The 14,729-nt window shown below is 47.4% G+C and overlaps 1 protein-coding gene across 1 annotated transcript; it reads left to right on the forward strand.

The window, feature by feature from the left end:
• Positions 1–12,956: 12,956 nt before the first annotated feature.
• LOC121271023 (G-protein coupled receptor 15-like) lies at positions 12,957–14,075 on the forward strand. The gene has a single exon (XM_041176707.1). The coding sequence runs from the start codon at positions 12,957–12,959 to the stop codon at positions 14,073–14,075; it is 1,119 nt and encodes a 372-aa protein (XP_041032641.1).
• The last annotated feature ends 654 nt before the right edge of the window (positions 14,076–14,729 follow it).

The raw sequence follows: 14,729 nt of genomic DNA on the forward strand, positions 1-14,729 counted from the left end.
ATCTGAGTGTCCGTACTGAGGCAGCACTGCACTGTCAGAAGGTCAGTACTGAGGGAGTGCTGTACTCTCGGAGGGTCAGTACTGAGACAGCGCTGCACTGTCAGAGGGTCAGTACTGAGGGAGTGCTGCACTGTTGGAGGGTCAGTACTGAGGGAGCACTGCACTGTCAGAGGGTCAGTACTGAGGGAGTGCTGCACTGTCAGAGGGTCAGTACTGAGGGAGTGCTGCACTGTCAGAAGGTCAGTACTGAGGGAGTGCTGCACTGTCGGAGGGTCAATACTGAGGGAGTGCTGCACTGTCACAGGGTCAGTACTGAGGGATTGCTGCACTGTCAGAGGGTCAGTACTGAGGGAGTGCTGCACTGTCGGCGGGTCAGTACTGAGGGAGTGCTGCGCTGTTGGAGCGTCAGTACTGAGGGAGTGCTGCACTGTCGGAGGGTCTTCTCCCAATAAATCACCTCTCACCAAACTCCAAGTCTTTACTCTGTTTGCCAAGGATGCACTAAAGAATCCTGAATTTATAATAAACTGAACTGGGCATATGTTAAACAGATACGACCAGTTATCTAATTAATTACTCAGCTCCTACAACTGAGAGTGAGGTTAACCTGTTTAAACTGCAAAAGAGAAGGAACTCAGCCTGCTTGCACAGTACTTTCCAGTCACTACTAATTACAAAAATGTAGGTTTTAAGTGCAAAATTTAAGAACAAAATTAACACTTAAAACACCCCTTTCACCAAACTTCAAATCTGCACTCAGTAAATCAGCTGCACTCCATTCTCAGTACTGAGAGGTTACTGCACTGTCTGACTGTCAGTACTAAGGAAACACTGCACCATCTGAGTGTCAGTACTGAGGGAGTGCTGCACCATCTGAGTGTCCGTACTGAGGCAGCACTGCACTGTCAGAAGGTCAATACTGAGGGAGTGCTGCACTCTCGGAGGGTCAGTACTGAGACAGCGCTGCACTGTCAGAGGGTCAGTACTGAGGGAGTGCTGCACTGTCGGAGGGTCAGTACTGAGGGAGCACTGCACTGTCAGAGGGTCAGTACTGAGGGAGCGTTGCCCTGTCAGAGGGTCAGTACTGAGGGAGTGCTGCACTGTCAGAAGGTCAGTACTGAGGGAGTGCTGCACTGTCGGAGGGTCAGTACTGGGGCTGTGCTGCCCTGTCAGAGGGTCAGTACTGAGGGAGCACTGCACTGTCACAGGGTCAGTACTGAGGGAGTGCTGCACTGTCAGAGGGTCAGTACTGAGATAGCGCTGCACTGTCAGAGGGTCAGTACTGAAGGAGTGCTGCAATGTCAGAAGGTCAGTACTGAGGGAGTGCTGCACTGTCAGAGTGTCAGTACTGAAGCAGCGCTGCAGTGTCAGAGGGTCAGTACTGGGGCTATGCTGCACTGTCAGAGGGTCAGTACTGAGGGAGTGCTGCACTGTCGGAGGGTCAGTACTGAGGGAGTGCTGCACTGTCAGAGGATCAGTACTGAGGGAATGTTGCACTGTCAGAGGGTCAGTACTGAGGCAGCGCTGCACTGTCAGAGAGTCAGTACTGGGGCTGTGCTGCACTGTCAAGGGTGTCATGAAGAGATATTAATGTCTATAATGTTATTGGAAATTATTGTTAAATTGGAATTGTAGTAGGGTCTGTTTCTATGTGTGTCATAATTGGATTGAAGCCAACTGGCCTGGGTGTTTTGTTAGTAGTTTTGAGATGTTAATTGTTTAAGGAATTTAAAAGGTAATGTGCAATTTGCATTTGTTGAATAAACCATTTAAAAGAATGGGTAAAATCTTGCACCTAGCTGGGAGATGCCAAACAATGTGTTTATCTTACTAATAAAATAGGTGGAATGAAAGGATAATTATCGTGAGGAATAACATTTTTTTAAAACTGCATAATACAATAAAAAATGTACATTCTAAAGGGAAGCTAGGTATAAACAGAAAGGAGTTTGTGTCTGTAAGTCAAAGGCATTTAAGATCTAACCAACCTGTAAGCCAACAACTGTCTCTGCAAAGGAACACATTAAAATAAACCTCATTTTGAATTTGTAAGGTCAAATGTGCTTTGCCTGGAATCTGCTCAAAGCCTATGAGTTATTGTTGCCTTGGTGAAGGTTTACTTGGAAGTGATTAATTTGGGGATTTCTTTAAAAGTTATTATGATAGTAATTTGTAAACATGCTTATGTGTTTAATTAATAAATGCTTAATTTAATTTTATATAAAAAAAACCTCTTGATGCTTGGGGGTCTTACTCCTGAATTCAGAGCTGCATCTCAAACATACCAATTGAAAATATAGGTCATGACAGTTGTTCAAGTTTCCCTCTGGGATTTAAACAACTCAGCCTTTACCCACTGCTGTGTATAAACAAGGATCAGACCTGAGGGAGTGATGCACTGTCGGAGGGTCAGCATTGAGGGAGAGATGCAGTGTCGGAGCATCAGTACTGAGGGAGTGCTGCACTGTCGGAGTTTCAGTACTGAGGGAGTGCTGCACTGTCTGAGGGTCAGTACTGAGGGAGTGCTGCACAGTTAGAGCATCAGTACTGAAGGAACACTGCACTATCAGAGGGTGAGTACTGAGGGAGAGTCAGTAGTGAGGCAGCATTGCACTGTCCGAGTGGTGGTGAGGGAGTGCTGCACTATCGAGAAACAGTACTGAGGGCATGCTGTACTGTCAACAGTCAGTACTGAAGGAGCGCTACACTGTCGGAGAGTCAGCACTGAGCGAGAGCTGCACTGTGCATTGCTGGAGGTTCAGTGCTGAGGGAGGGCTGCACTGTTGGAGGGTCAGTACAGAAGGAGTGCTACACTGTCAGAAGTTCAGTACTGAGGGAGCAATGCATTGTTGAAGGGTCAGTACTGAGAGAGTGCTGCACTGTCACAGGGTCAGTACTAAGGGTGTCAGAGGGTCAGTAGTGTTTGAGTGATGTACTGTCCGAGGGTCAGAACTGACAGAGCGATGCCAATACTGAAAGACTACTGTGTTGTTGGAGGATCAGTACTGCAGGAGTGCTGCACTGATTCAGGGTCAGTACAGAAGGATTGCTGCATTTTTGGATGACTGTACTGCCGAGACTCTGGACTGAGGGAAAGCTGCTCTGTCCAAGGATCAGTACAAAGGGAGCACTGAACTGTCAGAGGGTCAGTACTGATGCAGCACTGCACTTTCGGAGGGTCAGTACTGAGGTAGAGCTGCACGGTCAGAGTTTCAGTCATGAGGGCGTGCTACACTGTCGGAGAGTCAGTAAAGGGAGAACTGTACTATCAGATGCTTAGTACAGAAGGAGCGCTATGCTGTAGGAGGGTCAGTACTGAGGGAGCACTTCATCTTCAGAGAGTCAGTATTGACGGAGTGCTGCACTGTCGGAGAGTCAGTCGAGGGAGCACTACATTGTCAGCGGGTTAGTACAGAGTGAATGCTACACTGTGCGATGGCCACTTTTGAGGGAGAGCTGCACTATTGGAAGGTCAGCACTGAGGGAATGAGACACTGTCAGATGCCCAGTACAGGACAGGCATCACACTGCCATTAGAGTCAGTACTGAGGAAGTGCTGCACTGTCAGAGTGTCAGTACTGGGGGAGTGCTGCACTGTCAGATGGGCATACTGAGGGAGTGCCATGCTGTTGGCGGGCTGCACTATTGGAGGGTAAGTACTGAGGGACCACTGCACTGTCGGAGGGTCATTACTGAGGGAGAACTGCACAGTTGGATGGTCAGTACTGAGAGACCACTGCACTGTCGGGGGTATCAGTACTGAGGGAGCACTTCACTGCAGGACAGTCAGTTATGAGGGTGCGCTGCACTTCCGGAGGGTCAGTACTGAAGGAGTGCTGCATGCTCCGTGGGTCAGCACTGAGGTAGTGCTGCACTGTCAGAGGGTCAGTACTGAGGGAGTGCTGCACTGTCGGATGTTCACTACTGAAGGAGTGCTGCACTGTCTGAGGGCCAGTCCTGAGTTAGCATTTTACTGTCAGAGTGTCAGTCCTGAGTTAGTGCTGCACAGTCAGAGGGTTAGTGCTGAGTTAGCACTGCACAGTCAGAGGGTCAGTCCTGATGGAGTGCTGCACAGTCAGAGGGTCAGTACTGAGGGAGTGCTGCACTGTCTGCTGGTCAGTACTGAGGGAGCACTGCACTGTCGGAGGGTCAGTACTGAGGGATTGCTACACTGTAAGAGGGGCAGTCCTAAGGGAGCAGTGCATTGTTGAAGGGTCAATACTGAGAGAGTGCTGCACTGTCGCAGGGTCAGTACTAAAGGTGTCAGAGGGTCAATAGTGTTTGAGTGATGTACTGTCCAAGGGTCAGAACTGATGGAGCGATGCCAGTACTGAAAGACTACTGTGCTGTTGGAGGATCAGCACTGAGAGAGCGCTGCACTGATTCAGGGTCAGTACAGAAGGATTGCTGCATTTTTGGATGACTGCACTACTGAGACTCTGGACTGAGGGAAAGCTGCTCTGTCCAAGGATCAGTACAAAGGGAGCACTGCACTGTCAGAGGGTCAGTACTGATGCAGCACTGCACTTTCGGAGGGTCAGTACTGAGGTAGAGCTGCACGGTCAGAGTTTCAGTCATGAGGGCGTGCTACACTGTCGGAGAGTCAGTAAAGGGAGAACTGTACTATCAGATGCTTAGTACAGAAGGAGCGCTATGCTGTAGGAGGGTCAGTACTGAGGGAGCACTTCATCTTCAGAGAGTCAGTATTGACGGAGTGCTGCACTGTCGGAGAGTCAGTCGAGGGAGCACTACATTGTCAGCGGGTTAGTACAGAGTGAATGCTACACTGTGCGATGGCCACTTTTGAGGGAGAGCTGCACTATTGGAAGGTCAGCACTGAGGGAATGAGACACTGTCAGATGCCCAGTACAGGACAGGCATCACACTGCCATTAGAGTCAGTACTGAGGAAGTGCTGCACTGTCAGAGTGTCAGTACTGGGGGAGTGCTGCACTGTCAGATGGGCATACTGAGGGAGTGCCATGCTGTTGGCGGGCTGCACTATTGGAGGGTAAGTACTGAGGGACCACTGCACTGTCGGAGGGTCATTACTGAGGGAGAACTGCACAGTTGGATGGTCAGTACTGAGAGACCACTGCACTGTCGGGGGTATCAGTACTGAGGGAGCACTTCACTGCAGGACAGTCAGTTATGAGGGTGCGCTGCACTTCCGGAGGGTCAGTACTGAAGGAGTGCTGCATGCTCCGTGGGTCAGCACTGAGGTAGTGCTGCACTGTCAGAGGGTCAGTACTGAGGGAGTGCTGCACTGTCGGATGTTCACTACTGAAGGAGTGCTGCACTGTCTGAGGGCCAGTCCTGAGTTAGCATTTTACTGTCAGAGTGTCAGTCCTGAGTTAGTGCTGCACAGTCAGAGGGTTAGTGCTGAGTTAGCACTGCACAGTCAGAGGGTCAGTCCTGATGGAGTGCTGCACAGTCAGAGGGTCAGTACTGAGGGAGTGCTGCACTGTCTGCTGGTCAGTACTGAGGGAGCACTGCACTGTCGGAGGGTCAGTACTGAGGGATTGCTACACTGTAAGAGGGGCAGTCCTAAGGGAGCAGTGCATTGTTGAAGGGTCAATACTGAGAGAGTGCTGCACTGTCGCAGGGTCAGTACTAAAGGTGTCAGAGGGTCAATAGTGTTTGAGTGATGTACTGTCCAAGGGTCAGAACTGATGGAGCGATGCCAGTACTGAAAGACTACTGTGCTGTTGGAGGATCAGCACTGAGAGAGCGCTGCACTGATTCAGGGTCAGTACAGAAGGATTGCTGCATTTTTGGATGACTGCACTACTGAGACTCTGGACTGAGGGAAAGCTGCTCTGTCCAAGGATCAGTACAAAGGGAGCACTGCACTGTCAGAGGGTCAGTACTGATGCAGCACTGCACTTTCGGAGGGTCAGTACTGAGGTAGAGCTGCACGGTCAGAGTTTCAGTCATGAGGGCGTGCTACACTGTCGGAGAGTCAGTAAAGGGAGAACTGTACTATCAGATGCTTAGTACAGAAGGAGCGCTATGCTGTAGGAGGGTCAGTACTGAGGGAGCACTTCATCTTCAGAGAGTCAGTATTGACGGAGTGCTGCACTGTCGGAGAGTCAGTCGAGGGAGCACTACATTGTCAGCGGGTTAGTACAGAGTGAATGCTACACTGTGCGATGGCCACTTTTGAGGGAGAGCTGCACTATTGGAAGGTCAGCACTGAGGGAATGAGACACTGTCAGATGCCCAGTACAGGACAGGCATCACACTGCCATTAGAGTCAGTACTGAGGAAGTGCTGCACTGTCAGAGTGTCAGTACTGGGGGAGTGCTGCACTGTCAGATGGGCATACTGAGGGAGTGCCATGCTGTTGGCGGGCTGCACTATTGGAGGGTAAGTACTGAGGGACCACTGCACTGTCGGAGGGTCATTACTGAGGGAGAACTGCACAGTTGGATGGTCAGTACTGAGGGACCATTGCACTGTCGGGGGGATCAGTACTGAGGGAGCACTTCACTGCAGGACAGTCAGTTATGAGGGTGCGCTGCACTTCCGGAGGGTCAGTACTGAAGGAGTGCTGCATGCTCCGTGGGTCAGCACTGAGGTAGTGCTGCACTGTCAGAGGGTCAGTACTGAGGGAGTGCTGCACTGTCGGATGTTCACTACTGAAGGAGTGCTGCACTGTCTGAGCGCCAGTCCTGAGTTAGCATTTTACTGTCAGAGTGTCAGTCCTGAGTTAGTGCTACACAGTCAGAGGGTTAGTGCTGAGTTAGCACTGCACAGTCAGAGGGTCAGTCCTGATGGAGTGCTGCACAGTCAGAGGGTCAGTACTGAGGGAGTGCTGCACTGTCTGCTGGTCAGTACTGAGGGAGCACTGCACTGTCGGAGGGTCAGTACTGAGGGAGTGCTACACTGTAAGAGGGGCAGTCCTAAGGGAGCAGTGCATTGTTGAAGGGTCAATACTGAGAGAGTGCTGCACTGTCGCAGGGTCAGTACTAAATGTGTCAGAGGGTCAATAGTGTTTGAGTGATGTACTGTCCAAGGGTCAGAACTGATGGAGCGATGCCAGTACTGAAAGACTACTGTGCTGTTGGAGGATCAGCACTGAGAGAGCGCTGCACTGATTCAGGGTCAGTACAGAAGGATTGCTGCATTTTTGGATGACTGCACTACTGAGACTCTGGACTGAGGGAAAGCTGCTCTGTCCAAGGATCAGTTCAAAGGGAGCACTGCACTGTCAGAGGGTCAGTACTGATGCAGCACTGCACTTTCGGAGGGTCAGTACTGAGGTTAGAGCTGCACGGTCAGAGTTTCAGTCATGAGGGCGTGCTACACTGTCGGAGAGTCAGTAAAGGGAGAACTGTACTATCAGATGCTTAGTACAGAAGGAGCGTTATGCTGTAGGAGGGTCAGTACTGAGGGAGCACTTCATCTTCAGAGAGTCAGTATTGACGGAGTGCTGCACTGTCGGAGAGTCAGTAGAGGGAGCACTACATTGTCAGCAGGTTAGTACTGAGTGAATGCTACACTGTGCAATGGCCACTTTTGAGGGAGAGCTGCACTATCGGAAGGTCAGCACTGAGGGAATGAGACACTGTCAGATGCCCAGTACAGGACAGGCATCACACTGCCATTAAAGTCGGTACTGAGGGAGTGCTGCACTGTCAGATGGGCATACTGAAGGCGTGCTACACTGTTGGATGGCTGCACAGTTGGAGGGTCAGTACTGAGGGACTGTCAGGAGATCAGTACTGAGGGAGCACTTCACTGCTGGACAGTCAGTTCTGAGGGTGCGCTGCACTTCCGGAGAGTCAATACTGAGGGATTGCTGCACTGTCAGAGGGTTAGTCCTGAGGGAGTGCTGCACAGTCAAAGGGTCAGTACTGAGGGAGTACTGCACAGTCAAAGGGTCAGTACTGAGGGAGTGCTGCACTGTCTGCTTGTCAGTACTGAGGGAGCGCTGCACTGTCGGAGAGTCATACTCAGGGAGCGCTGCATTGTCTGAGGGTCAGTACCGAGGGAGTGCTGCACTATCGGAGGGTCAGCAGCGAGGGAGTGCTGCACTGTCTGAGGGTCAGTCCTGAGGTAATGCTGCACTGTAAAAGGGTCAGTACTGAGGGTGTGCTGCACTGTAAAAGGGTCAGCACTGAGGGAGTGCTGCATGGTCGCAGAGTTAGTTTTGAACGAACGTTATTGAGTGTTGATAAATTCTGGTGCTGTACGCTATGTTGTACGCTGCTTTCACCTTTCTCTGACCTGCCGCTTTCATTCTTTGTAAGATCGCGTGCCAAGAGCCAAAGTTAACAAGATTCAACCTTCGCTTCAAACACCTCTCACTATTACTCATGGTTTTGTGTTGAGTTTGGAGATCGGCGCTGCCTGCAATTAAACCAGTGCGCTCGACTCATTTCACAGATGATTTTTCCAGAATGAAGCAATGGAGCTTGTCCTCGTCCACGCTTTGTTCAACCAAAAATTAGTTAGTTAGTTAGTGGGCAATTAAAGTAAAGGCAGGAGCGGGACGGGGACGCAGCGCTGAAAACAGGTCAGTTTCTTTTTAAAAATAGAAAGAAAGAACGAGAGAGATTGAAAAGAAAACAGGCTCCTAATGTGCAAAACTGTGCGATTGATCACCGGAGACGTGGCGATCGATGGCTTGAAGTGTTGCCAAGGCTTGCTAAAAAAAAAATATTTCTGAAAGGGGAGAAGAACCTTGGCACTCAAGAAGAAATCGCTCAAAGCAGAATCTTTTGGAGCAATGAGTGTTGTCTTTTCGAACTGCTCACTTCTTGCAGCCTTGAGTTCACGGGTCAGTGAGTGATTCAATCGGGATGATGTGTTGCTGACTGCGTGATTTATTTATTTCTTCTGTTCGATATATTCCTTTAATGCGGATTAAACCTTGCAATAAATGTTCAAGTTCATTTCAACCCAAAGAATCGCCCAATTCGAGAAATGTAATGAGGAGCGAAGTAAGTTAATTTAACTTATGCTCCATACCATACTGGGAATGAAAATGTGTTCTCTCATCTACAAATGTAATATTTCACCTTAAATCCCCACGCTCCTGTATTATTTAATTTAAATTACTAGATAATTTCATATTGAAACTCGATGTTCTTATATAAGTTAAATTACTGAATAATTTAATATTGAATCCCTATATTCCTATTTAAATTACTGGATAATATAATATTTACTATTGAATCCCCATGTTCCTTTTTAATTAACTTAAACTCCTGGATAATTTAATAATGAATGCCTATGTTCCTATTTAATTTAAATTACTGATAATTTAATATTGAATCTCTATATTCCTTTGTATTTTAAATTACTAAATAATTTAATATTTAATATTGAGTCTCTAGGTTCCTATTTAATTTATATTACTGGATAATTTAATATTTAATGTTGAGTCTCTGGGTTCCTATTTAATTTATATTACTGGATAATTTAATATTGAATCTCTATATTCCTAGTTAAATTACAGAATAATTTAATATTTATTAGTGAATCCCCCTTGTTCCTTTTTAATTAATTTAAATTACTGGATAATTTAATGTTGAATCCCTAGGTTCCTATTTAATTTAAATTACTGGATAATTTAATATTCTTGAATACCCATGTTCCTTTTTAATTAACTTAAATTACTGGATAATTCACTTTTTAATCCGTATATTCCTATTTAGTTTAAATTACTGGATAATTGAATATTTACTATTAAATCCCTATATCCCTATTTAATAAATTATCCAGTAATTTAAATTAACTATTTAACATTGGATCCCTATGGTCTAGTTTAATTAATTTGAATTGCTTGAGAATTTTAACAATACTAAATTCTCCTATTGCTTTAAATTGCTTGTTGTTTTTGGGGGGATTTTTAGTCTAAAAGTAACACTTGAATTACGTGGAATAAAGGACATTAATTTTCTGAATCTCACTTGCTCTTAACACATCATGATTGTTTCTTCTGAAGGAAATATTGGAAAATGATGTTGATATTGTTTGTATGTTCTGATGTGTAAGTATTTTCTGTTGGCAGTAGGGCCCACCGATTTTTTCCCCCCTAAATTTTAGCTGTGATGTTGTGAGTTATTTAGAGTCTGATGTGGGTGTATGTGCGCTTGTTTTGATATTTTAGTTTTGTCTGTGTTATGTTGGCTGTAGGCTTGAAGCTAGTGGGTTTTTTTTTCAGTCACCCTTCCCTGTCGCCATAACCTCCTTCAGCCCATCCAACCCTTCGAGATCTCTGTGCTCCTCCAGTTCTGTCCTCTTGTGCATCCCCTCTCGATTTCCATCGACCCACCATGGGCAGCCTCATGGAATTCCCTGCCTAAATTTCTCCACCCCCCCCCCCCCCCCCTCTCTCCTTTTAAGACGCTCCTTCAAACCTGGCTCTTTGACAAAGCTCTTGGTTACCTAGCCCTAGTATCTCCTTAAGTGGAAAAAAAAGCAAAAAAAAAACAAAATAACTGCGGATGCTGGAAATCCAAAACAAGAACAAAAATACCTGGAAAAACTCAGCAGGTTCTGTTGAAGGGTCATACGGACTCGAAACGTTAACTGTGTCCCTCTCCGCAGATGCTGCCAGACCTGCTGAGATTTTCCAGGTATTTTTGTCTCTGTCATTTCCTTAAGTGAGATTTTGTTTCACTTATGCCCTTGCGAAATGCCTTTGTTTTTCCTCTTATAAAGATGCTTTATAAACGCAAGTTCTTGTAGCATTTACAATGGTGCGTCTCTCTTTGAGTAAAATAAATACATTAATTGTATTTGTTTGATATTGAGGCTTTAAAGAGGGTGCAGAGGAGGTGCACTAGGGATGAGGGATTCCAGTTAATGTGGAGAGACTGGAGAAGTTGGGATTGTTCTCTTTAGAATGGAGACGTTCAAAGTCAAGCGGGATTTTGATGGAGTAAACGAGAAGAGACTGTTTCCAGCGGCAGGAGGGTCGGTAACCAGAGGGACACAGAATGGGAAAAGAACCAGAGGGGGTGGGGAGAGATGAGGAGAAATGTTTTTTACACAGTGAGGCCGCTGTGATCTGGAAGGTGCTGCCTGAAAGGGCGGTGGAAGCAGATTCAGTAGGAAAAGGGGATTTGATCGATATTTAAAGGTGAACATTTTGCAGGGCTACCAGGGAAAGAGCCACACCAGGGGTGTGGTGGGCGCTGGTGGTGTGTGGGACGAAATTGGAAAGCTCTTTGCGAGTTAGCACAGAGATGATGAGTCGAATGGCTTCCTTCTGTTTTGCCCCCTCCACGATTTGAGGAGAGCTTCTTTTAAACAGATGGTCAAAATCACTCGGCATGCAATTTATGTATTTTTGATTTAATGCAGAAATGGTGAAAACACGGCAAAACCGGTCTGTAAATTTCCATTGGGGTGCGTGCACTTTCTATTTATTAACAGTTTGCCCTATTTGCTTTTTTGCTCTGTTTTATTTTGCAATTATTTCATCTGCTTTGTCAAATTTATTTATTTTTTTGATTCTCACAGGTTCATGCCTGTATCTGGGTGCAATATTTCTGTGTCTTTGTGTTTCATGTGCGGCAGGTGATCTGATGCGCCCAGTGTTTTTTTTTTTGCAGTTTGCATATTTAGTGTCTCGGTGTTACTTTTTAAAAAGTTTTTGACAAACAACCATATTATCACAGAAGGAGGCCATTGTGCCTGTACGCAGTCTTTGTAAGGGCTGTCCAATTAGACTCAATACTTTTTTTCCCTTGGCCTGCAAATAAATCCCCTTCAGTATTAAAAATTCCCTTTTTTAAAAAAAGTTACGATTGAATCTGCCTCCACTGGCATTTCAGGCAATGCATTCCAGGTCACTTGTTGTGGCGTCTGGGAGATCTGTAATCACGTTTGGTATTTATTAATTTCCCATTTGCGGAAGCTAGGGTTATTCTCATTGGAGCAGAAAAGCCGGAGCTTGGAGAATGTCCGTGATTGTTCCAGAGATGAAGGACTGCAGTTGCTAGGAGTGGAGAAGCTGGAGTGGGTTATTCTTCTTGGGCAGAGAAGGTTAAGAGGACATTTAATGGAGGTGTTCAGAACCACAAAGGGCTTTGAGAGAATAAACCCGGGGGAACTCTATCAGTGGCAGGAGCAGAAGGACAAAGAGTGCAAATAATTGACAAATTAACCAGAGGAGGAGGTGAGGAAAAATGATGTTTTACAAAGCGAGAGACAGACAGATAGAGAGAGACAGACAGACAGAGAGGGAGACAGACAGAGAGAGACAGACAGAGAGACAGACAGACAGTGAGAGAGAGACAGACAGATAGAGAGAGAGACAGACAGGCAGAGAGGGAGACAGACAGTGAGAGAGAGACAGACAGATAGAGAGAGACAGACAGACAGACAGAGAGGGAGACAGACAGAGAGAGAGAGAGTGACAGACAGACAGACAGACAGATAGAGAGAGAGAGACAGACAGACAGACAGAGAGGGAGACAGACAGAGAGAGAGAGAGACCAGTGGGGAAGAGAAAGGGTTGTAAGAAGGCAAAAAGTGAGACAGAAAGAGAGTAGACAACAGAGACAAAGATAGAGAGAGACAGCAATAGAGGAAAAGAGATAGAGAGAGAGCAGAAGAAGAGTTTGAGGTTAGCTGAAAGATAATGAGAATTTTGACAGGACGGAGAGCAGAGTAAGGGACATTGGATATTGTCAAGACAGAATAAAGATTCAAGGAATGGGGACTGGAGGAGAAGGGGCAGGAAGGCATTGCTACAGTTCACCATCTTCAAACATTTGATGCGGTCCGGTTGAGTGGGTCGAGGGATGTGAGAGAGGTGAGGCCAAGATGTTGCTGGGGGTGTCAGTGAGATCTTATAGAGATAAGACCTGCTGTTCACCAATCAGATGTTAGGGGAAGGGTGGGGCTGGGGTTGAGTGAGCGTTGACACAGTCAGATGACAAACAACTTCATTAAATAGAGAAACAAAGAGAGATGGAAGAGGTGACTGTGGCGAACATGACAGATTACAATTATGATCAAAATGATTATTATGTATCTTATCCCCCTGAGGAAGAGGGGTGTGAAGCAGTCTCCCTTCCCCAGTCCAGGGTTGTCTTCTCCCTGGTCTACTGCCTGATCTTTGTGGTGGGAGTCCTGGGCAATGGGCTGCTGATCTCAGCCATTGTGTGGAAGTGCCGGGTCAAGAGGGTGGTGGACATCTTCATATTGAACCTGGCTTTGGCAGACATCATCTTCCTGATCACCCTGCCTCTCTGGGTGGACGCTGAGGCTTGGGGCAAGGCCTGGAGGGGTGGCCTGTTGCTGTGCCAGCTGAGTAGCTATGTGGTGGCAGTGAATGCCTACTCCAGTGTCCTCTTCCTGAGCTGCATGAGCCTGGACCGTTACCTGGCCATCATGTACCCGTTCCGTTCCCGGAGATTCCGCTCCAAGGCTTACGCAGCGCTGGCCTGTCTGCTGGTGTGGATCGTCTCGCTCCTCTTGGGGCTGCCCGTCCTTCGCAGCCGAACCATCCAGGTGCGGGGTGAGAAGGTGTCCTGCTGCGTCGAAGATCAGAACTCCACCAGCCCCGGCGTCTCTCTTGCCTACCTGCTCCTGACCTTCTACTGCCCAATGCTGGTCACCCTGGTCTGTTACTGCTCCATCTCCAAGAAGCTCTGCCTGCAGTACAGGAGGAGCAAGAAGCAGGACATCAAGCTGAGGAAGTCGATGAGAGTGGTCTTTCTGGTGGTACTGGCCTTCTTGATCTCCTGGCTGCCTTTCAAAGTTTTCCACTCCCTGGAATTGATGCTCCGCTGGGGAGCAGCCCCTGGGTCCTGGAGCTTCCAGACGATGGTGGGAATGGGTCTGGTGGTCAGTGCTCCCCTGGCCTTCGCCAACAGCTGCTCCAACCCAATCATCTACTGCCTCTACGACAGCTCCATCCAGAAGGCTGTGCTGCAGCTCCTCCTGCCCTGCCTCAAGCCCCTTCACCTCAGCCAGCTCTCCATCACCTCCGACAGCCAGCCCAGCAGATCCTTCTCCAGCAACATCACCCAGGAAGGTGCCAGCTTCAGGAGGAGATTGGACCACCCAGTCGTCCAGCTCTCAACATGGGCTTCCAATCTCCAACCCTGAGCCCCACTGTATTGGGGGGAAGGGGGTTGGGGTGGGGAGAGTGGGGAGTTTGGTGTTGTGTGGGAGTGGAAAAGAGAGAGATGATTCTGGTTTCTATAAGAGAAAAGTAGGATCTAGGAAGTTATAACTGTTAGAGAAGACTGGGGATTTTTTTTTTCTAGAAGAGGTAAAGCTGTAGCCTGATCATTAAGATTATGGAGGTGTTCAAAAGGGTAGATGTAGAGAAGCTGTTTTCATTTCCGGGGTGGGCAAGCAACAGGGGGTAATCAATATAACATAGTGACTAATCATATAGGGGAGTTAGGAGAAACCACTTTAGCCAGGGAGTGGTGAGAATGTGGAACTCACAACCACAGGGGGCAGTTCAGGTTTATAGTATGGATAAATATGAGAAGCTCGATAAACACGTGAGGTTGATAGGAATAGAAGGATATGTTGATGGGGTGAGATGAAGAGGGGGAAGGAGGACATTCATGTGGATGATAAACATTAGTATTGACTAAATGGGCCGAATGTACTGTCTCTTTGTAAACATTTATGTAATTCTGTAGAATCTTGCGAGGAATGGTCTCCTGCTTACACTGACCAACCAAGAGGGAAGCTTAACACCCCAGGACAGATGGTCTCACTTGACACCCCATTTAGAACTGGGTG

The sequence above is a fragment of the Carcharodon carcharias genome, chromosome 29 (genome assembly GCF_017639515.1).
Source record: "Carcharodon carcharias isolate sCarCar2 chromosome 29, sCarCar2.pri, whole genome shotgun sequence".
Classification (NCBI taxonomy): domain Eukaryota; kingdom Metazoa; phylum Chordata; class Chondrichthyes; order Lamniformes; family Lamnidae; genus Carcharodon; species Carcharodon carcharias.

Bases quoted from the DNA above. Each gene is read 5' to 3' on its own strand.
- LOC121271023 (XM_041176707.1), top strand. From the start codon at position 12,957: ATGACAGATTACAATTATGATCAAAATGATTATTATGTATCTTATCCC.